Source organism: Pseudophryne corroboree, chromosome 12 (genome assembly GCF_028390025.1).
Source record: "Pseudophryne corroboree isolate aPseCor3 chromosome 12, aPseCor3.hap2, whole genome shotgun sequence".
Lineage (NCBI taxonomy): Eukaryota > Metazoa > Chordata > Amphibia > Anura > Myobatrachidae > Pseudophryne > Pseudophryne corroboree.
Genome location: NC_086455.1, coordinates 18,021,617 through 18,045,988, shown reverse-complemented (window position 1 = coordinate 18,045,988; position 24,372 = coordinate 18,021,617). Strand labels below are relative to the sequence as shown.

Here is a 24,372-nt window from a genome sequence, read left to right as displayed (position 1 = left end):
GACAACTGAGTTGGAACACAATTGAATTGCGCCACCCACAAAAAATCTTTACATTAATACTTAATTCTTAATATCTTTAAATTGATAGCTTACAAGTAACACCACGGGGGAACTGATGGCACCTTGTTCCGGCTGCCTTGGAACTGCATATCCCAGCATGCCATGCCGCAGTTTTGCTGTTACGGCATGCTACAACTGTAGCAAGGCATGCTGGCAGGGCAGCACGGCTGGTGTAATGGTTAGCATTACTGCGTCACAGCACTGAGGTCATGGGTTCGATTGCCACCATGGCCCTAACTGTGTGGAGTTTGTATATTCTCCCTGTGCTTGCGTGGGTTTCCTCCGGATACTCCCGTTTCCTCACACAGTCCAAAAATATACTGGTAGGTTAATTGGCTCCCTACAAAATGAACCCTAGTGTGAATGTGTGTGCGTGTGTACATGTGGCAGGGAATATAGATTGTAAGCTCCACTGGGGCAGGGACTGATGTGACTGGCCAAGTATTCTCTGTAAAGCGCTGCGGAATATGTGTGCGCTATATAAATGTGTAGTTCTACAGCAGCTGGAGTGCCGCATACCCATGCTCTCTGTATGTTACCCCATGTCTCTGCTTTTTAGTCAGGATCTCCCTAATAAGGTTGTTCCGATTTCTGCTGGCGGCTGGGGCCTGCATTGTAAGGGTAGTGCATAAAGTTACATCTAAGAATTGCACCATCATGTTAACCGTTGAGGTGTTTTAGACAGATCCTTGTTCCTGTCCGTGACTGAGGTTTTCATTTCCGCTACATAAAATGTCTAGTCTCTACATACTGACCTGCACCCGTCTGTTTGGTGAAATGATTGCATGTGTCAGGGAGGCAAAGTCCCGGTTTCATTCATGTTGTACTATCCCAACGCCTGTAAGATCCTGCATCTGCTGTGCTTGTGAATGGTTACAGTAGTTGTGACTTCAAAGGGCCCCTTACACTACCGCGACATGTCCGTCTGACATGTCGCGGGCAATCACCCCCAGGGGGCAGGATTGCCCAAGATGCATTGTATGCTGTCCTTTTGCATACAATGCATCTTGGGAGATCCTGGCTGATCCCAGACATGCCTGCGGGTTCGGACATGATTGAATGTGCAGCACATTCAATCTGGAGGATACGATGCTCACGGGAACACGCATCGGTTCGGAAACGCCTCCAAAATGCCCGATTTCATCCGATAAATCGGACTGAATGCATGAAATCGGGCATTATCGTCCTAGTGTATGGGGCCCATTAGGTTAGTTTGCTGTCCCTGTCGGCCCTGTGTTTATACGCTGCTTTAGGTGTCGTACCCGGCTGCAAATAGCGATCCGTTTATGACGCAGAGTGTAAGTGATTATTTGAACCCATTCTGTTGCGTAAGGGGATGAAGCCTGTGGGATTGTTCCTTCAGTGTCGTTGGCTCTGCAGAGTAAACATGTCACAGCAAGGTTATCATGATCCAGCTACTTAAGGGTCTGGGGGACTTTCGTGTCCCTCTGCAAGCTGCAGCTGACTTCTCCATGCACAAACGGTTAAAACGTATTTTAACCATGTGTGCTATATTTAATGAGACTTTTTGGTATGATCAGCCTCATTAGAGCATCTGAAACTGAGAAAAAGATGGTTTGTGGCCTTTTATCTGTTCTGATTGTGGCGATTGGGAATCAATGGAGATATGGACTACTAGATGTCCAATGGATAAGTGCCATAGGGAATATTTGCATTAATGTATTGTGTGGACTGCTTGACATGTCCAAGGCCCCTGAGAGTGTATATAACGTTCTCCAGTCTGACACACAGCCCCCTCCCTCCTCTCTGCAGAAAAGTGCTTGGTCACAGGCTTGCTGCGATACTGGGTGCTGCTGCCTAGGTAGTCTGCCAGATAGCTAAGAATACCCAGCAGCTGAATGACTGGCACAGGCTGCACAGCCGCCCTCATTACAGGCTGAGACATGGGGAACGCTGTGATGTCTCAGCACCACCTATACCCTCAGCCTAAAGGTAACGTGGCCCCTACTCCAGGCCAGGTCTTGAAGATACCCTCTATTCCTAAAATGTTCTATTTTGGGATGGATTTGGTTATGTAGTACTTTTGGTAGCCCCAGAGTCGCTGTTTTTGGTCTGCAGTCCTATAGGGCCGCGTACAAAAATCCTTGGGGGAATCCAGTTGTTTTATGGGAGCCTGTAATTGCATATCACTCAATGGGGCAGATGTATTAACCTGGAGAAGTCATAAGGAAGTGATAAACCAGTGACATGTGCAAGGTGATAAAGGCACCAGCCAATCGGCTCCAATATGTAAATTAACAGTTAGGATCTGATTAGCTGGTAACTTTGTCACCTTGCACATATCACTGGTTTATCACTTCCTTATGCCTTCTCCAGGTTAATGCATCTGCCCCATTGTTTTTTCGCACTAGTCCTGCTCTGGGTTTAGCTGCACAAAATGGCAAAACCAGACTAAAGTATTGGGTGCGACAGGAATACTGCGTGAAAAGCCCGTCTTTTTGCACATTTCTGCTCACCCCCCCAGAAGGAGCTGAGTAGAAGTAATGGGTGATCGTGCAGCTAAAATAATTGAAGTTTCCCGTTGAGTCTGGGGGGGGGGGGGGGGTTTGAGGTGCCATTGCCGCATGGCTTTTCTGTGTTGCATCACCCCGCTTGCACCTACTTGAATCAACTACTTTATCTCTTACATGTGTAGTATTTACAAGGGAGAGATGGAATTGCACATTCCCCCAAGAACTAGCATCTCTGCAACAGATCTCTGGAAGTTGCACTATTGGGACTTTACCCTGAATGTCCCAGGTGTGACAGTATTAATTACAGTGTGGTGTCTTCACCTATTGGAAAGATAAATGCAGAGCTCTTCCCTGCTGATATCTGGAGGCAGGGGTAATTGCAGGGGTGTGGTATACAAGATGTACATATAAGTCTACAGTGAGTAGGGTGACCCCATACGGTTGACATGGGCAAATGGTCGACATGACAAGGGGGTGGTTAGTGTTGATAGTTTTTTTTGTTTTCTCTTGCATCCTAGAGGATGCAGGGGTCTATTTAGTACCATGGGGTATAGACTGATCCACTAGGAGCCACTGGCACTTTAAGAGTTTAATAGTGTGGGCTGGCCCCTCCCTCTATGCCCCTCCTACCAGACTCCGTTTAGGACATGTGCCCGAAGGAGCCGGTCACAGCTAGGGGAGCTCTTAAGAGTTTTCCCGCAGCACGGCTGCCACCCCCTAACAGAGCCAGAAGAGAGAAGACTGGTGAGTACAGCGCCGGCGTCCTGGTCAGCGGGTCGCCGGCGGGTATGGCGGCTCAAGGGTTGGAGCGCAGCTCTGCGGGGCTGAGCTACGGGAAGGCTCAGCAACATCGCAGCATGTAGACGCTGGAGGGGTGTCCTGAGTCAACGGATTAACCCTACACTGGTCATACAGCTAACGGGGGCTAATCCCGGTGTTAACACAAAAATCCTCAGGCCAGTTTAAATATGAAGTGCGGGAAGCCACGCACCATTACAGGGGGCGGGGCTTCCTCTCAGGGCGGATCCAGCACTCACCAGCGCCATTTTCTCCCTGCAGATTATAGTCGGGATGCTGACAGGGAGCGCTGCCCTCCTCATAACTCCAACAATACCTCACGGTACCAGGGTGTTATAGACAGGGGGGGAGTGTTATAACAGTACTAACTACCCTATTAAGGGTAGTTTGTAAGCGCCAGGCTTTTATCATAATTGCCTACAGGGGTGCTGTGTGGCTGGCTCCTTAAACTCTGTGCTTCTCTGAAGGTACTCTGGGGGAAACTGTATCTGACATTCCTGTGTGTATATCCCACATTACCATGTCTAAGGACTCTGTGTCCTGCACTGCAGAGTGTTTTATCTTCTCCAGAGGAGTCTATTCCATGTACTCAGGACTGCAATATGCTTTCTCAGCCTTCCGAACCCGCATGGGTGGATTCTTTAAGGGGCATGATTTCCCAGATTTCAACTAGGATGTCACATACTGAGAAAGAGACGCAGTTTTTGAGGAAGACTGGAGGCTTTGCAGTACTCGGCCCCCACTACATGCCCGCAAAAATGTATGCTTGCCCAGATAATGCAAGCTGATACTGACTCTGATACAGGGGACGGTGATGGGAATATGCAGAGGATGGGGGGATGCATCCCTTGCTAAAGTAGTACAACTAATGATCGAAGCCATTAGGGATGTTTTGCACATTACTGAGAAGATACCTGAGCAGGAAGAGGAGACTTACTTTACTGTAAATAAGAAATCCTTGCTTACCTTCCCTGCTTCTAAGGAAAAATCCTGGGAAAACCAAGAGAAAAAATTCCAAATCCCTAAAAGAACTCTCATTGCTTTTCCTTTCCCTGAAGAGTACAGGAAAAAGTGGGAAAACCCACCTATAGTAGACGCTTCTGTATCTAGATTGTCAAAAAAGGTGTATTTTCCTGTCCCCAGTTCAACCGCCTTAAAGGAGCCGGCTGACTGCAAGATTGAGACTATGCTCAAGTCACTATGCACTGCTACAGGCGTGGCCTTAAGGCCCACTATTGCTTGTGCGTGGATTTCTAAAGCCATAGTAAAGTGGTCAGGCACATTACTAGAGGAATTAGATACTATGGATAGGAGTGACATTAGTTTGTTTTTATGTCACATACAGGATTCGGCAGGTTTCATGGTGGAAGCCATGAAGGACATCGGCCTGCTTAATGCATGGACTACTTACTTGGCAGTCTCGGCACGCAGCGGACTCTGGCTACGCCAATGGACTGCGGATGCAGAATCCAAGAAGAGCATGGAGAATCTACCCTTCACATGTCAGGCCCTGTTTGGGGAAGCACTGGATGCGTGGATATCAATGGCAACTGCGAGTAAGTCGACCTTTCTTCCCTCCGCAGCTGCACCGGCTCTGAAATCTTATCCTATGCTACAGTCCTTTCAGACCGCAAAATGTAAAAAAATCCAAGGGGCCCCCCACCTTCTTTAGAGGAGGTCGGGGAAAGTCCAGAAAACCTGCACCAACAGGTTCCCAGGAACAGAAACCAGGTTCTGCTTCCTCCAAGTCTTCAACATGACGGTGGACCTCCCAGCCTGGGAATCGGGCAGGTGGGAGCGAGACTAAGATTTCAGTCATGTCTGGGGGGCATCGTGCCTAGACCCCAGGGTAAAAGATATTGTTACCCAGGTGTACAGACTGGAATTTCAAGTACTCCCACCTCACAGATTCTTAGAATCAGGCTTACCAGCTTTGCTGACAGAAAGTACAATCCTGCAGGAAGCCATTCAAAACTTAGTACAAACAAGTGTCATTGCTCCAGTTCCACCTCATCTAAGAAACTGGTTATTACTCAAACCTGTTTGTGGTACCAAAACCAGACTGTTCGGTGAGGCCAATATTGAACCTAAAGTCTTTGAACCTATACTTACAAGTATTCAAGTTCGAGATGAGTCTCTGAGAGCGGTGGTTTCAGGTCTGGAGGAGGGGGAATTCCTGGTATCCCTGGACATCAAGGATGCGTACCTTCACATTCTTATCCGGCCGCCTCACCAGGCCTATCTAAGGTTTGCACTACAGGACTGTCACTATCGGTTCCAGACATTGCCATTTGGCCCCTCCACTGCACAGAGGGTCTTTACCAAGGTCATGGCAGAAATGATAATCCTCCGCAGCAAGCAGGGAGTGAACATAATTCCATATCTGGGCAATCTGCTGATAAAGGCATCTTCCAGAGAGAGGCTGTTGCAGAGTATTGCTCTCTCGGTTCAACTACTCCAGGATCATGGGTGGATCCTGAACCTTACAAAGTCGCATTTGGAACCGACAAGAAGACTGACCTTCCTGGGTATGATGCTCGACACGGAACTGCAGAGGGTGTTTCTACCAATGGAGAAAGCGTTGGTGATCCAAGCAATGGTCCGGGATGTCTTGAAGCCGGCCTGGGTGTCGGTTTATCAGTGCATTCGCCTTCTAGGGAAGATGGTAGCCTCCTACCAGGCTCTACAGTATGGAAGATTCCATGCACGGTTCAAGAGACCCACAAGCAGTGGCGATGGACACCGTGGTAACTCCGTTGGTGTTCCGGTCAGTGTATGTGTTCCCTCCACTTCCACTCATCCCAAGGATTCTCAAACTAATAAAAAGTTCAGGCGATCCTCATTGCTCCGGACTGGACCCGGCGAGCTTGGTACGCGGATCTTCTGGAATTACTGCTGGAGGGTCCGAGGCCTCTTCCTCTTCGCAAGGACCTTCTTCAACAGGGGCCGTTCGCCTATCAAGACTTACCACGGCTACGTTTGACGGCATGGAGGTTGAACGCCAGAACTTAGCTCGGTAGGGCATTCCGAACAAGGTCATTCCTACTCTGATCCAAGCTAGAAAGGGAGTAACATCTAAACGTTACCATCGGATTTGGTAAAAAGTATGTGTCTTGGTGTGAATCCAGGAGGTTTCCAACGGTGGAGTTTCAACTAGGACGTTTTCTCCTCTTTCTACAAGCAGGCTTGGATGTGGGCCTACGTTTGGGTTCCATAAAGGTACAGATTTCTGCCTTGTCCATTTTCTTCCAGAAACAATTGGCTGCTCTCCCTGAGGTTCAGACATTCTTGAAAGGAGTTCTGCACATCCAGCCACCCTTTGTGCCTCCTACGCCACCTTGGGATCTCAATGTGGTGCTGCGGTTCCTGCAGTCAATTGGTTCGAACCTTTACAGGAGGTGGACGTAAAGTTTCTTACTTGCAAGGCGGTCACACTGTTGGCATTAGCATCTGCAAGACGTGTCAGAATTGGGGGCATTGTTGCACAAGAGCCCCTACTTGATTTTCCATGAGGATAGAACTGAGCTCAGAACGCGTCAACACTTTATTCCAAAAGTTGTATCGGCTTTTCATATTAACCAACCTATTGTGGTGCCAGTGGCTACTGACACCTCGATTACCTCAAAGTCCTTGGATGTTGTGCGGGATTTGAAAATATGTGAAGAGAACTACTCGTCACAGGAAGTCGGACGCACTGTTCGTCCTCTATGATCCCAACAAGATTGTGTCCTGCTTCTAGGCAGACAATTTCTCGCTGGATCAGACTTACTATCCAGCATGCTTATTCTACAGCAGGATTACCGATTCCAAAATCTGTTCAGGCCCACTCTACCCGTAAAGTGGGTTCTTCCTGGGCGGCTGCCCGGGGTGTCTTGGCTCTTCAGCTTTGCCGATCAGCTACTTGGTCAGGGTCGAACACGTTTGCTAAGTTCTACAAGTTTGGTATTTTGGCTTCTGAGGACCTAAAATTTGGTCCATCTGTTCTGCAGGAACCTCAGCACTGTCCAGCCCGTACTGGCAGCTTTGGTACATCCCCATGGTACTAAATGGACGCCAGCATCCTCTAGGACGTAAGAGAAAACAGGATTTTATATACCTACCAGTAAATCCTTTTCTCGTAGTCCGTAGAGGATGCTGGGCGCCCGCCCAGTGCTTCGTGTTTCCTGCACAGTTACTTGGTTAAGTATTGTTGGTTCAGCCGTTGCTGAATTGTTTCACGTTGGTTAGCTTGGAGTTTTCCTTTTGTTATGTGTGAGCTGGTGTGAATTTCACCACTATCTGTGTATTTCCTTCTCTTGAAGTATGTCCGTCTCCTCGGGCATAGGTGGTCATTCCGAGTTGATTGCAGCCAGCAACTTTTTGCTGCTGCGATCAACTAGTCCATGCCTATGGGGGAGTGTATTTTAGCTTAGCATGGCTGCGATTGTTTGTGCAGCCCTGCTAAGCTAAAAAAAATTCAAGCAAATGTAGACTAGCCCTGGACATACTTACCCTGTGCAGTGATCAGTGCGATGCTGGAGCCGGCTTTGACGTCGGACATCCGCCCTCCGTTCTGCTGGACACGCCTGCGTTTTCTGCTCCACACCCCGAAAACGTCCGCCAACGGTCTGGGTCCGCCTTCTTTCTGTCACTCCTATGCGGTCGGCTCTGCGACCGCTTCCTTCGTAGGTCACAACGTAACCCGGCGACTAAATGGACCCCAGCATCCTCTACGGATATATATCTGGGACTGCAGTTTGTAGAAACGCGTCCCCACGCAGCTAGCTTCGCTCACCACAAGGTTGCTAATGGTTACGATTTGTGACATGGATAGTCAAGGATGGAAAAAGTACAAAAACATGAAAAAACAAGTGTCTGCCTTTTTCGGTGTGTGTGTGTGTGTGTGTGTGTGTCTTTTTCGGTGTGTGTGTGTCTTTTTCGGTGTGTGTGTGTCTGCCTTTTTCGGTGTGTGTGTGTGTCTGCCTTTTTCGGTGTGTCTGCCTTTTTCGGTGTGTGTCTGCCTTTTTCGGTGTGTGTGTCTGCCTTTTTCGGTGTGTGTGTCTGCCTTTTTCGGTGTGTGTGTGTGCCTTTTTCGGTGTGTGTGTGTGTCTGCCTTTTTCGGTGTGTGTGTGTCTGCCTTTTTCGGGGTGTGTCTGCCTTTTTCGGGGGGGGGGGGGGGTGTCGGCCTTTTTCGGTGTGTCGGCCTTTTTCGGTGTGTCGGCCTTTTTCGGTGTGTCTGCCTTTTTCGGTGTGTGTGTGTCTGCCTTTTTTGGTGTGTGTGTGTGTGTCTGCCTTTTTTGGTGTGTGTGTGTGTGTGTCTGCCTTTTTTGGTGTGTGTCTGCCTTTTTTGGTGTGTGTGTGTCTGCCTTTTTTGGTGTGTGTGTGTCTGCCTTTTTTGGTGTGTGTCTGCCTTTTTTGGTGTGTGTGTGTGTGTCTGCCTTTTTTGGTGTGTGTGTGTGTGTCTGCCTTTTTTGGTGTGTGTGTGTGTGTCTGCCTTTTTTGGTGTGTGTGTGTCTGCCTTTTTTGGTGTGTGTGTGTGTGTCTGCCTTTTTTGGTGTGTGTGTGTGTCTGCCTTTTTTGGTGTGTGTGTGTGTCTGCCTTTTTTGGTGTGTGTGTGTGTCTGCCTTTTTTGGTGTGTGTGTGTGTGTCTGCCTTTTTTGGTGTGTGTGTGTGTGTCTGCCTTTTTTGGTGTGTGTCTGCCTTTTTTGGTGTGTGTGTGTGTCTGCCTTTTTTGGTGTGTGTGTGTGTGTGTGTCTGCCTTTTTTGGTGTGTGTGTGTCTGCCTTTTTCGGTGTGTGTGTGTCTGCCTTTTTCGGTGTGTGTGTGTCTGCCTTTTTCGGTGTGTGTGTGTGTCTGCCTTTTTCGGTGTGTGTGTGTCGGCCTTTTTCGGTGTGTGTGTGTGTCTGCCTTTTTCGGTGTGTGTCTGCCTTTTTCGGTGTGTGTGTGTGTGTGTCGGCCTTTTTCGGTGTGTGTCGGCCTTTTTCGGTGTGTGTCGGCCTTTTTCGGTGTGTGTCGGCCTTTTTCGGTGTGTGTCGGCCTTTTTCGGTGTGTGTCGGCCTTTTTCGGTGTGTGTCGGCCTTTTTCGGTGTGTGTCGGCCTTATTGGGTGTGTGTCGGCCTTATTGGGTGTCGGCCTTATTGGGTGTCGGCCTTATTGGGTGTCGGCCTTATTGGGTGTCGGCCTTATTGGGTGTCGGCCTTATTGTGTGTCGGCCTTATTGTGTGTCGGCCTTATTGTGTGTCGGCCTTATTGTGTGTCGGCCTTATTGTGTGTCGGCCTTATTGTGTGTCGGCCTTATTGTGTGTCGGCCTTATTGTGTGTCGGCCTTATTGTGTGTCGGCCTTATTGTGTGTCGGCCTTATTGTGTGTCGGCCTTATTGTGTGTCGGCCTTATTGTGTGTCGGCCTTATTGTGTGTCGGCCTTATTGTGTGTCGGCCTTATTGTGTGTCGGCCTTATTGTGTGTCGGCCTTATTGTGTGTCGGCCTTATTGTGTGTCGGCCTTATTGTGTGTCGGCCTTATTGTGTGTCGGCCTTATTGTGTGTCGGCCTTATTGTGTGTCGGCCTTATTGTGTGTCGGCCTTATTGTGTGTCGGCCTTATTGTGTGGGTGTGTGTCGGCCTTTTTCGGTGTGGGTGTGTGTCGGCCTTTTTCGGTGTGGGTGTGTGTGTCTTTTTCCATGTCTTCATAGAGCCACTCCGATTTTTTTTAAAGTAAATAATGGTAATGTAATTCACGTGCAGGGAATCCTGGGAATGTTTCTGAGACATGGAGTAGCTTCACATACAAAACTATGCAGAACTGTGTCTTTATATTGGATTCAAATGACAGATGCATATAATTTACTGTGTGGAAAGACCTGAATTGCCGTTGGCTGTTTATGGAGCTGAGTCTGCTGACTCTGCCCTCCTCACTGCTGCCTGCACCGTGGTGGCCACGGCATTCATTGCATAAGATGTACTGTACAGGAGTGACGTTGGGCCTTGCTTCTTGCAGCAGCCAAAGCCTGGTATTTATATCAAAGGCAGATCTATAAAAGCACACACGCCCGCCCATCTGCACACCAGAGACTTGCACTGCTAGTACTACAAGATTACTGCCAGCCCGGCAGCAAGCAGCTTAAGAGGTTAACACCATTTAACATGTCAACGCTGGAAAATGGACACGAGCTGTGACACAGGGCTGTGCACAGGAGGCAGCGTGACTACAGCCAGGATCCTCCCCAAGCTGCATCATAGGACAACACAGAGGGGGGGAGGTGAAGGGGTGCATTACTTTCCAGGCTGCGTCATATGCTTGCCATATATCTGCCAGGGATACACCTATGACCTTGCCAGAACTGTACATTGTGTTTTTTTTTTTTTTTTTTTTTGCATGTATTCTTTACTGTGAATCCTGCATGCAAAGTGCTGAAAAGGTGACAGTCATTCGAATTTATCTAAAACCTGCATAGTAAATTAATTATATGTAGTTCATTTGCAATTCTATCTAGTTGGCAACTATGGACAACCTGAACACTTCACCTAAAACATTTGTCAGTGGCACTGGACTATATATGAGGAGATGGGTTTAGGGGAAGTTTGGGTTTCCTCCCCACCCCCTATGCTCACTATATATGTTTTTCTGATAGGTCAGATTGTGTTTTGGGTTTAATAGATTAAACAGGTCACCCCTCCCATCCCCCCCTCTCCCACATGGATCTGGGTTCAGCCCACAAAAGGGTAATACATCGCTGCGACGGAATATCTGTAGGCTTCATGGTAACGGCTCAGCATGTGTACAGTGCTTCTGTTCAGTCATTCCTAATATCTCAATAGAATATATTCTTAAGCAGCTACAGCGTCTCCTTAGAGGCATAGTAAGACCTGCAGCAGCCTGTGTCAGGAAGTTGCTGATCAGGCCCCGCGCTCCTCACTCTGCAGTCACACCTGTACGCTCACGGGGATTCCTGTGATCTAAGGCAGCACACGGCAGTGTGTAGTACACTGATCTTGATGGCATGCTAGATCCAGCAGAATAGTTTCTTTGCTCATGGACTGCCTGCACGTTCTGTAAAACGAATCCTCTAACTGCGTGTGTCTGTTACTACAGATCTGCCTTTCCCGACCACAGAAGTAGCAGGCCCTGCCAGACCTTATCTTGCATGTGCTTTGGCGGAATGCCAGCAAGTGGTTCCCTGGCCTATTAATATTTAGCCCTGTGGGTGGGGAATGACACACGAGCCCTAAATGACATGCGCCCACGTGCCGTGTTCAAGTCTGAAAAAAAAGGAGCTTTGTGTTTTGTTCTTCATAGGGAGATGTGTGTCCTCGGTCCTTGCAGCTGTAATAAGCAGAACAGGCTGTGTCCTGTGGTATGCCTGCTTTAAGCCCCTTTGCAGCATGTACTGTAGCTTTGTTTTACACACATTATTATTGATGAAATAGATATTTATATGTTGCAGGAAACCGTAATGCAGTATACTGGGTGTAAATGTGTTGGTTTTAAGGGCTCGTTCACATCTATGGGTGATTATTTTTGCACGCACAATCTCGTTTAAAGTGACTGGTCAATATTCACTGGTTTTTCTGATGGTAAATCCATCACTTTTTGTGCATGTCGCACAGCGGGTTTAGATGCTTAAAGCGCCCTAACCAAAGTACAGGTTGGGTCCGCACAAGCTTTCTTGCACATTTCTGCTAGCCACCTCAGGAGGGGGGTGCAAGCAGAAATAATGGGAACACAGTCGTCACATCGGTTTAATAGCCCCGTCAGGCGGCCAAGAAACAGTTTTCAAATACAGATGCTGGAGAACTGTACTAAGCATAGGATGTATGGCTTTGTTTTAAATTATTTCCCACAGTTACGTATTAAAACTTGAACTTGCTAATATTAGAGCGGGCAGCATGACTTCTTTGTCATCACTGCCTGTGTGATGGTATTGGGGGAAACGTATGTAGCAAGGAAGAAAGGTGCTGGTAAAAGCACAGATTCATTGTAAAGTGTGTAGTGTGAGGTTTGCAGATATGGAGATTATGCAAAAGGTCTTTACCTGGCCAGATCCCTGCACAGCCACCTACAGGTGACTTGTAGTACTGCAGCATATAGACACCCAGAATGACAGGTTTAACCCCTCCTCCTGTTGCTCTGGTGTAATTATGCTCCCTGTCTTAGTACAAGCATGGACAAGTCCCAGGAGCCAGGTAGCCATTGCTGCTTGACGCCTTCTGTTACCTCACTTCTGGGAGTCTCTTTCACTGAGATAGTAGGGTTCGCGTAGGGTCTTCCCTAGCTCCTTAACTTCTCTACTGCATTCCACATTGCTTTGGACCCAGTTGACGGTGGGGGGGGGGAATGTATATATTTGTTGTATGTATGTATGTATGTATATGTGTATAGATATATATATGCGTGTGTGTGTGTGTATGTATGTATGTAGTGTTCACGCTAGGCCGTTTTAGCAGGGCGCCGTGCCAGATTTTTTTTTTATTATTTTTTTATGGGCAAAACCCATCCTGCTCTTTCTGCGGCGCCCTGCTAAAATAGCCGCCCGCTTCCTGCCCTCCCAGTGTGTAAAGATGCCGTGCGCATGCACGCGGCATCCATTCACGCTGAGAGAGAGCTTGGGGGAAGCAGGTGCTGGGCACGCCTCCTTTTTTATGTCTTTGGGCTGAACCGCCCCCTATTTTGCGTGGCCACACCCCCTTCGCGCGCACACCCACTTTTGCCCCTTTAGGTCTGTCGCCCTGCCCAGTTTCTAGAGTGAACACTATATATATATATATATATATATATATATATATATATATATATATATATATATATATATATATATATATATATATATATATATATATATATATATATGACACAAACGTGTGACAGGAATAAGTCATTGGCTGTTGCTGCATTCTGTACTATAGCTCTGTGTTTGCCAGAGTGATCGGTCTTTAGTCACTACATGTAGCTGCTCTGCGGCTCACTGTGGGGTTCTAACACTCCAGAGTACATCCTACTGTACGCTGCTAGTAGGGTAGGATTGTCCACCTGTTTGTATGGGATAAGTTGGTATACATGCTTGTTAACTTAATAAGCTTTTTAAAAGGCTGTAAAGAAGTGTATATAGTGGAGCGGAAGTAAGGATTGGAGTGCCATTGTGTCTTTTCTGCCTCACCGGCTGCTGTTGTAATCTGGTGAAGCATGGGATGTTTTCCCCTACTCACTGTATAGCTTCTGGGTTTAACTCCCTTGTCCTTTTTCTTCAGATTGATGAAGTCCCGGAAACAGCCGCAAAGTCCTCTCCCAATAAGTATCAAGTGTTCTTCTTTGGGACCCATGAAACGTAAGTATAAAGAAGAGGCTATAGTGTGCGCTTCAATATAAATACTGAGAGTAAAACTTTTAATTGCAATGCTGTAATAGCGGCTTATGGGCCCTACACACTGGGCGATAATACTGAAAGATATAAACGATCTCATTCATTAATGAACGAGATACCCTTCATATCTTTCAGTGTGGAGGCACCAGCGATGAATGATGTGCGGCCCCGCGCTCGTTCATCGCTGGTGCCCCGTCGCTTGTGCATGCAGGCCAATATGGACGATCTTGTCCATATTTGCCCGCACTGCTATGGTGATGGGGGGGGGGGGGGGGAGGGAGGGAGGAGTGTGAAGAAACTTATCTGGCCGTCGGGCAGCTCAGCGGTGGATCTACCAGACTATTCTGAGGCTGTGTAATGGTATGATGCCAGAGCCCGGAATATGACTCCACATAAGCAGCTTCAGGTTATTATATATCGGAATACATACGGTCATATGACTGACACCAGCATCCCAATGCAGAGAATCCGGACAAGAGGTTGGGTAAGTATATTTACCCCCCTCCCGCAGCCTTATTCTAAGCCACCCCGCTTTGTGCCTAACCCTAACCATGCCTCTCAGCAGCTTAACCATAACACAATCCCTGTCCACCCCCCAAGCAGCCTAACCCTGCCCGGGGGTGCCTGAACCCACCCACGCCCCCTTGTGGCTGACTACTGCGGACTTTTGAAAGATACGATGGGATCCCAGCGCCAGTATTTTCGATCAATGTCAGGATGCCAACGTTGGTATTTTCGACTGCCGGGGTCCTGAACGCCGCTATACTGAATAGAGCCCCACGTATCTGCTGATATCTGAGGTGTTTATTACCAGTCCCTTGTAAGCAGTGATCTCACAAGAACGCTTTGTATTTAGAGCATACCTCGGTCCCAAAGACATCTTTCCATACGAAGAGACGAAGGAGAAGTTTGGAAAAGCAAACAAGAGGAAAGGGTTCAGCGAGGGACTCTGGGAGATTGAGAACAACCCACAGGTGAAAGCGTCTGGATACCAGGTACACCGTATGATTTCCGCTTTATTTTCACTTTTAGATTTCGTCATTATGACTATTTGCCTAGTCCTTTGTAATGGGCGCATACAGGTTTTGGTTTGTAATGGCACCGACCAGTTGACTGTGTTCCTAGTGCAGCTTACTGCTCTTGTGTCTGGAGAGGTTACCATAACTGTCATACGTTTTGCTTTCTCAGCCTTCAGGGAAGAAGAGTGCTACCCCCAAAGCTGCAGGCCGTGCTGGAACTAAAGATGGGAAAAAGGTAGGTACAGACTGCGATTATTTGTGTCGGTAAAATGAACTCATGGGTAACTGCAGTTTCTTAATCACCCCCGTACCAAATGACCAGTTTAAGAAAAATGCCCCCACCAAAATAAAATTAACTGCCTTTACTTTGTGTACGAAGTAATGTTCTTAATTTGACACACAAACGTTGTTGTTGTGTGAGTAGTCTCCTTGGTATAATACTGAGGCATAAGAAACGTCCCTGAACCAGGCGGCTTAGACGTGAAAGCTATGTAACACACCCAAATGGCAGGAGTAACATTCCCTTATTCTTTATGAAGCAGAAGCCCAAGAAAAGCTCAGAAGCAGATGAAAACGCAGATGAGGAGGAGGAGGAAGACGATGACGATGATGATGTGAAGTCTGAGGCTGACGGTGAGAAGAAGGGGACAGCCGACGGCAGCAGTGATGAAGAGGGGAAATTAGTGATTGATGAGCAATCGAAGGAGAAAGGTGAAAAGGCGTCTGCCAAGCGGAAAGCAGAGGATGCTCCGGAGGTAAATCTACGGGGCGGTTCTTATCGGGCTGTTACAGCTGTACCGTTTCAGCCTTGCAACCTTTATAGCAAAGTATAATCTGTTATTTGGGTATCCTATTTAGTTTGGTAATAGTGCTTTGAAAATGACCTTATTTACCCAGTGAAATATGATCATAAAAATGGTGTAAAGGTGGGGGTGGGTCTGTGTTCGTGTCCCTGGGTACGGGGAACAGTTTGGTTCGGTTCTTGGCCCTGTGATGTGTACTGCAGTGCACATGTTTGTGTGATGTAGAAGAGTAAAGTTCTTGATGAGAAACCGCCTTCGGTACAGTAGCACAGTGCACCCTTGTTGTCCTTATGCATTAAACAATTTGCTCAATCTGGGAGTCACCCTTAATGTCATCCTAGTGTGTGTGTGTTAAGGGGAGAAATAAGTTAGGAACTAGACACTTGAAAGCATTGGAGCAGTCATGTTACAGGTATTTCTTTTCTCTGCAGAGTTCCCCCAAGAGAGCTAAGGGAGAAGGCGATAAGGAAACCGAAAAAATTGAAAATAAGGAATCTGCAATAGAAGCCGCCGAGCAGAAAGCTGAGGCAAAGAAAGATGACAAGCCCGCCGAGACAAAAGAGCGAACAGGGGAGGAAAAGGCAGAGGAGAAAACGGTGCTAGAAGAAAGCAGTGATAAGGAGGAGAGGTAGGGAAGCCTCATCACAGATGTGTTCCTATATACCCGTTTCTCTCTTGTGTCATCTGGGGGACACTGCCGACTGTGGGTTTAGACAGAGGATGAAGACTCCTAGGGGTTGATTTACTAAACAGCAGCTATTTCAAAAGCCGCCAGCTATCAGCGTGTTTGCAGAAATTAAAACCTCGATGCTATCGAGTATGCCACAAATCTGCTTTTTCCCTTTTATAGTATTGCCATTTTCTCTAACGTCCTAAGTGGATGCTGGGGACTCCGTCAGGACCATGGGGTTTAGCGGCTCCGCAGGAGACAGGGCACAATAATAAAAGCTTTAGGATCAGGTGGTGTGCACTGGCTCCTCCCCCTATGACCCTCCTCCAAGCCCCAGTTAGATTCTTGTGCCCGGCCGAGAAGGGTGCAATCTAGGTGGCTCTCCTGAGCTGCTTAGAATAAAAGTTTAAGTTAGGTTTTTTATTTTCAGTGAGTCCTGCTGGCAACAGGCTCACTGCTACGAGGGACTTAGGGGAGAGAAGTAAACTCACCTGCGTGCAGGATGGATTTGCTTCTTAGGCTACTGGACACCATTAGCTCCAGAGGGAGTCGGAACACAGGTCTCACCCTGGGGTTCGTCCCGGAGCCGTGCCGCCGACCCCCCTTGCAGATGCCGAAGTTGAAGAGGTCCAGAGGTCCAGAAACAGGCGGCAGAAGACTTTCAGTCTTCATAAGGTAGCGCACAGCACTGCAGCTGTGCGCCATTGTTGTCAGCACACTTCATACCAGCGGTCACTGAGGGTGCAGGGCGCTGGGGGGGGCGCCCTGGGCAGCAATGTATTATACCTTTTCTCTATCGTCCTAGTGGATGCTGGGGTTCCTGAAAGGACCATGGGGAATAGCGGCTCCGCAGGAGACAGGGCACAAAAAGTAAAGCTTTTTCCGATCAGGTGGTGTGCACTGGCTCCTCCCCCTATGACCCTCCTCCAGACTCCAGTTAGATTTTTGTGCCCGGCCGAGAAGGGTGCAATCTAGGTGGCTCTCCTAAAGAGCTGCTTAGAGAAAGTTTAGCTAGGTTTTTTATTTTACAGTGATTCCTGCTGGCAACAGGATCACTGCAGCGAGGGACTGAGGGGAGAAGGAGTCAACTCACCTGCGTGCAGGATGGATTGGTTTCTTGGCTACTGGACATCAAGCTCCAGAGGGACGATCACAGGTACAGCCTGGATGGTCACCGGAGCCACGCCGCCGGCCCCCTTGCAGATGCTGAAATCAGAAGAGGTCCAGAATCGGCGGCTGAAGACTCCTGCAGTCTTCTAAAGGTAGCGCACAGCACTGCAGCTGTGCGCCATTTTCCTCTCAGCACACTTCACACGGCAGTCACTGAGGGTGCAGGGCGCTGGGAGGGGGGCGCCCTGGGAGGCAAATGAGTACCTATAAAGGCTAAAAATACCTCACATATAGCCCTAGAGGCTATATGGAGATATTTAACCCCTGCCTAATTTTTCTAAATAGCGGGAGACGAGCCCGCCGGAAAAGGGGCGGGGCCTATCTCCTCAGCACACGGCGCCATTTCCTCTCACAGCTCCGCTGGTCAGGACGGCTCCCAAGTCTCTCCCCTGCACTGCACTACAGAAACAGGGTAAAACAGAGAGGGGGGGGCACATTTATGGCGATATTTTGATATAACAAAGCAGCTATAAGGGAGCACTTATTATAAGGCTATCCCTGATATATATATAGCGCTTTTGGTGTGTGCTGGCAAACTCTCCCTCTGTCTCCCCAAAGGGCTAGTGGGTCCTGTCTTCGTTAGGAGCATTCCCTGTGTGTCTGCTGTGTGTCGGTACGTGTGTGTCGACATGTATGAGGACGATATTGGTGTGGAGGCGGAGCAATTGCCAAATATGAGGATGTCACCCCCTAGGGAGTCGACACCAGAATGGATGCCTTTATTCATGGAACTACGGGATAGTGTCAACACGCTAAAGCAGTCGTTTGACGACATGAGACGGCCGGACAATCAATTAGTGCCTGTCCAGGCGACTCAAACACCGTCAGGGGCTGTGAAACGCCCTTTGCCTCAGTCGGTCGACACAGACCCAGACACAGGCGATGACTCCAGTGGTGACGGTGACGAATCAACCGTATTTTCCAGTAGGGCCACACGTTATATGATTTTGGCAATGAAGGAGGCGTTACATTTAGCTGATACTACAGGTACCACTAAACAGGGTATTATGTGGGGTATGAAAAAACTACCTATAGTTTTTCCTGAATCAGAAGAACTAAATGACGTGTGTAATGAAGCGTGGGTTGCCCCTGATAAAAAGCTGATAATTTCAAAGAAATTATTGGCATTATACCCTTTCCCGCCAGAGGTTAGGGAGCGCTGGGAAACACCTCCTAGGGTGGACAAGGCGCTAACACGCTTATCTAAACAAGTGGCGTTACCCTCTCCTGAGACGGCCGCACTTAAAGATCCATCAAATAGGAGGATGGAAAATATCCAAAAAAGTATATACACTCATGCAGGTGTTATACTACGACCAGCTGTAGCGACTGCCTGGATGGGCAGTGCGGGGGTAGTTTGGTCAGAATCCCTGATTGAAAATATTGATACCCTGGACAGGGACAATATTTTACTGTCGTTAGAACAAATAAAGGATGCATTTCTTTATATGCGTGATGCACAGAGGGATATATGCACACTGGCATCACGGGTAAGTGCTATGTCCATTTCGGCCAGAAGAGCTTTATGGACGCGACAGTGGACAGGCGATGCGGATTCAAAACGGCATATGGAAGTTTTGCCGTATAAAGGGGAGGAGTTATTTGGAGTCGGTCTATCAGATTTGGTGGCCACGGCTACAGCCGGGAAATCCACCTTTCTACCTCAAGTCACTCCCCAACAGAAAAAGGCACCGACTTTTCAACCGCAGCCCTTTCGTTCCTTTAAAAATAAGAGAGCAAAGGGCTATTCATATCTGCCACGAGGCAAAGGTCGAGGGAAGAGACAGCAACACGCAGCTCCTTCCCAGGATCAGAAGCCCTCCCCGGCTTCTACAAAAGCCTCAGCATGACGCTGGGGCTTCTCAAGCGGACTCGGGGACGGTGGGGGGTCGTCTCAAAAATTACAGCGCGCAGTGGGCTCACTCGCAAGTAGATCCCTGGATCCTGCAGATAATATCTCAGGGATACAGGTTGGAATTAGAGACCGATCCACCTCGCCGTTTCCTGAAGTCTGCTTTACCAACGTCCCCCTCCGAAAGGGAGACGGTTTTGGAAGCCATTCACAAGCTGTACTCTCAGCAGGTGATAGTCAAGGTACCTCTTCTGCAACAAGGGAAGGGGTATTATTCCACTCTTTTTGTGGTACCGAAGCCGGATGGCTCGGTAAGGCCTATTCTAAATCTGAAGTCCTCGAACCTGTACATAAAGAAGTTCAAGTTCAAAATGGAGTCACTCAGAGCAGTGATAGCGAACCTGGAAGAGGGGGACTTTATGGTATCCTTGGACATCAAGGATGCGTATCTCCACGTTCCAATTTACCCCTCACACCAGGGGTACCTCAGGTTCGTTGTACAAAACTGTCACTATCAGTTTCAGACGCTGCCGTTCGGATTGTCCACGGCACCTCGGATCTTTACAAAGGTAATGGCCGAGATGATGATTCTTCTTCGAAGAAAAGGCGTATTAATTATCCCATACTTGGACGATCTCCTAATAAGGGCGAGGTCCAGAGAACAGCTAGAGATGGGATTAGCACTGTCTCAAGAAGTGCTAAAACAGCACGGGTGGATTCTGAATATTCCAAAATCCCAGTTAATGCCGACAACTCGTCTGCTGTTCCTAGGGATGATTCTGGACACGGTTCAGAAAAAGGTTTTTCTCCCGGAGGAAAAAGCCAAGGAGTTATCCGAGCTTGTCAGGAACCTCCTAAAACCAGGAAAGGTGTCTGTACATCAATGCACAAGAGTCCTGGGAAAAATGGTGGCTTCTTACGAAGCAATTCCATTCGGCAGATTCCACGCAAGAATTTTCCAAAGGGATCTGTTGAACAAATGGTCAGGGTCGCATCTTCAGATGCACCTGCGGATAACCCTGTCTCCAAGGACAAGGGTGTCTCTTCTGTGGTGGTTGCAGAGTGCTCATCTATTGGAGGGCCGCAGATTCGGCATACAGGATTGGATCCTGGTGACCACGGACGCCAGCCTGAGAGGCTGGGGAGCAGTCACACAAGGAAGAAACTTCCAGGGAGTATGGACGAGCCTGGAAACGTCTCTTCACATAAACATTCTGGAACTAAGAGCAATATACAATGCTCTAAGCCAGGCAGAACCTCTGCTTCAGGGAAAACCGGTGTTGATCCAGTCGGACAACATCACGGCAGTCGCCCATGTGAACAGACAGGGCGGCACAAGAAGCAGGAGTGCAATGGCAGAAGCTGCAAGGATTCTTCGCTGGGCAGAGAATCATGTGATAGCACTGTCAGCAGTGTTCATCCCGGGAGTGGACAACTGGGAAGCAGACTTCCTCAGCAGACACGATCTTCACCCGGGAGAGTGGGGACTTCATCCAGAAGTCTTCCACATGCTGGTAACCCGTTGGGAAAGACCAATGGTGGACATGATGGCGTCTCGCCTCAACAAAAAACTGGACAGGTATTGCGCCAGGTCAAGAGATCCGCAGGCAATAGCTGTGGACGCGCTGGTAACGCCTTGGGTGTACCAGTCGGTGTATGTGTTTCCTCCTCTGCCTCTCATACCAAAAGTATTGAGAATTATACGGCAAAGAGGCGTAAGAACGATACTAGTGGTTCCGGATTGGCCAAGAAGGACTTGGTACCCGGAACTTCAAGAGATGATCACGGAAGATCCGTGGCCTCTACCTCTAAGGAGGGACTTGCTTCAGCAGGGTCCCTGTCTGTTTCAAGACTTACCGCGGCTGCGTTTGACGGCATGGCGGTTGAACGCCGGATCCTAAAGGAAAAAGGCATGCCGGAAGAAGTCATTCCTACTTTGATTAAAGCAAGGAAGGAAGTAACCGTGTAACATTATCACCGAATTTGGCGAAAATATGTTGCGTGGTGCGAAGATCGGAGTGCTCCGACGGAGGAATTTCAACTGGGTCGATTCCTACATTTCCTGCAATCAGGATTGTCAATGGGTCTCAAATTGGGATCTATTAAGGTTCAAATTTCGGCCCTGTCGATTTTCTTTCAAAAAGAATTGGCTTCAGTCCCTGAAGTCCAGACCTTTGTTAAGGGAGTGCTGCATATACAGCCTCCTGTGGTGCCTCCAGTGGCACCGTGGGATCTCAATGTGGTTTTGGATTTCCTAAAATCTCATTGGTTTGAACCACTAAAAAAGGTGGATTTGAAATATCTCACATGGAAAGTGACCATGCTTCTAGCCCTGGCTTCTGCCAGGAGAGTGTCAGAATTGGCAGCTTTATCTTACAAAAGCCCATATCTGATTTTCCATTCGGACAGGGCAGAACTGCGGACTCGTCCGCATTTTCTCCCTAAGGTGGTGTCAGCATTTCATCTGAACCAGCCTATTGTAGTGCCTGCGGCTACAAGTGACTTGGAGGACTCCAAGTTACTGGACGTTGTCAGAGCATTAAAAATATATATTGCAAGGACAGCTGGAGTCAGAAAATCTGACTCGTTGTTTATATTGTATGCACCCAACAAGATGGGTGCTCCGGCGTCTAAGCAGACGATTGCTCGTTGGATCTGTAGCACAATCCAACTTGCACATTCTGTGGCAGGCCTGCCACAGCCTAAATCTGTAAAGGCCCACTCCACAAGGAAGGTGGGCTCATCTTGGGCGGCTGCCCGAGGGGTCTCGGCATTACAACTTTGCCGAGCAGCTACGTGGTCAGGGGAGAACACGTTTGTAAAATTTTACAAATTTGATACTCTGGCTAAGGAGGACCTGGAGTTCTCTCATTCGGTGCTGCAGAGTCATCCGCACTCTCCCGCCCGTTTGGGAGCTTTGGTATAATCCCCATGGTCCTTTCAGGAACCCCAGCATCCACTAGGACGATAGAGAAAATAAGATTTTACTTACCGATAAATCTATTTCTCGGAGTCCGTAGTGGATGCTGGGCGCCCATCCCAAGTGCGGATTATCTGCATAAATTGTACATAGTTATTGTTAACTAATTCGGGTTATTGTTGAAGGAAGCCATCTTTCAGAGGCTCCGCTGTTATCATACTGTTAACTGGGTTCAGATCACAAGTTATACGGTGTGATTGGTGTGGCTGGTATGAGTCTTACCCGGGATTCAATATCCTCCCTTATTGTGTACGCTCGTCCGGGCACAGTACCTAACTGGAGTCTGGAGGAGGGTCATAGGGGGAGGAGCCAGTGCACACCACCTGATCGGAAAAAGCTTTACTTTTTGTGCCCTGTCTCCTGCGGAGCCGCTATTCCCCATGGTCCTTTCAGGAACCCCAGCATCCACTACGGACTCCGAGAAATAGATTTATCGGTAAGTAAAATCTTATTTTTTATGGCTAAAATACATCACATATAGCCCTTGAGGCTATATGGATGTATTTAACCCCTGCCAGATCTCACAAACTCCGGGAGAAGAGCCCGCCGTTTTAGGGGGCGGGGCCTATTCTCCTCAGCACACGGCGCCATTTTCCTGCTCAGCTCTGCTGTGAGGAAGGCTCCCAGGCTCTCCCCTGCACTGCACTACAGAAACAGGGTTAAAACAGAGAGGGGGGGCACTTATTTGGCGATATGATTACATATGTGAAAATGCTATAAGGGAAAACACTTGTATAAGGGGTTGTCCCTGTATAATTATAGCGTTTTTGGTGTGTGCTGGCAAACTCTCCCTCTGTCTCCCCAAAGGGCTAGTGGGGTCCTGTCCTCTATCAGAGCATTCCCTGTGTGTGTGCTGTGTGTCGGTACGTGTGTGTCGACATGTAGGAGGACGATGTTGGTGAGGAGGCGGAGCAAATTGCCTGTATTGGTGATGTCACTCTCTAGGGAGTCGACACCGGAATGGATGGCTTATTTAGGAATTACGTGATAATGTCAACACGATGCAAGGTCGGTTGACGACATGAGACGGCCGGCAAACAAATTAGTACCTGTCCAGGCGTCTCAGACACCGTCAGGGGCTTGTAAAAACGCCCATTTACCTCAGTTGGTCGACACAGACACGGACACTGACTTTAGTGTCGACGGTGAAGAAACAAACGTATTTTCCTTTAGGGCCACACGTTACATGTTAAGGGCAATGAAGGAGGGGTTACATATTTCTGATACTACAAGTACCACAAATAAGGGTATTATGTAGGGTGGGAATAATCTACTTGTAGTTTTTCCTGAATCAGATAAATTTAAAGTGTGTGATGATACATGGGTTTCCTCCGATAGAAAATTATTTGAGGTATACCCTTTCCCGCCAGAAGTGAGGGCGAGTTGGAAAACACACCTTAGGGTGGATAAGGCGCTCACACGCTTATAAAAACAAGTGGCGTTACCGTCTCCAGATACGGCCGCCCTCAAGGAGCCAGCTGATAGGAAGCTGAAAAATATCCTAAAAAGTATATACACACATACTGGTGTTATACTACGACCAGCAATCGCCTCAGCCTGGATGTGCAGCGCTGGGGGGGCTTGGTCGGATTTCCTGACTGAAAATATTGATACCCTTGACAGGAACAATATTTTATTGACTATAGAGCATTTTAAGGATGCATTTCTATATATGCGAGATGCGCAGAGGGATATTTGCATTCTGACATCAAGAGTAGATGTGATGTCCATATCTGCCAGACGATGTTTATAGACACGACAGTGGTCAGGTGATGCAGATTCCAGACGGCACATGGAAGTATTGCCGTATAAAGGGGCGGTCCATCGGACCTGGTGGCCATGGCAACAGCTGGAAAATCCACTTTCTTTTTCATCCACTAGGGGTCACTGGAGTACTCTTGGGATATGGACGGGCTTCCGTAGGAACAGCACTGAATATTTAAATTTAGTAACACTCCACCCCTCCATATCCCCGAGCACATCTCAGTGTTTTTTCTGTGCTGAACGTGGCAACACCTGATTAACTGAAGTCACGTTTTTTTGAAGAAACTTTTTATTTTTATTTTTTCTACTATTTGGACACATCCCTTTCCCCCTTCCAAAAGGCAGGGTCAGGGATAGTGCAGCTGCTGATAGCAGCACGGGCGTGTCGGGCCTCTCTGAAAGAGCTCCCTCACAGCCCACACATCCTCCTGCACAGGCTGGCCGGCG

At 48.2% G+C, this 24,372-nt stretch overlaps 1 protein-coding gene across 2 annotated transcripts in view; it reads left to right on the top strand.

Moving 5' to 3' along the window:
- HDGF (heparin binding growth factor) overlaps positions 1-24,372 on the top strand; it is a 43,253-nt gene that overhangs the window by 7,118 nt on the left and 11,763 nt on the right. Inside the window, exons 2-6 of one of the 2 annotated variants that reach the window (XM_063947130.1) lie at positions 13,555-13,631; positions 14,524-14,662; positions 14,856-14,921; positions 15,229-15,441; positions 15,921-16,117. In XM_063947130.1, coding sequence (XP_063803200.1) covers positions 13,555-13,631; positions 14,524-14,662; positions 14,856-14,921; positions 15,229-15,441; positions 15,921-16,117 — 692 coding nt within the window. Of the gene's footprint in view, positions 1-13,554; positions 13,632-14,523; positions 14,663-14,855; positions 14,922-15,225; positions 15,442-15,920; positions 16,118-24,372 lie in introns of both variants that reach the window. The other variant, XM_063947129.1, reaches the window with a different exon arrangement.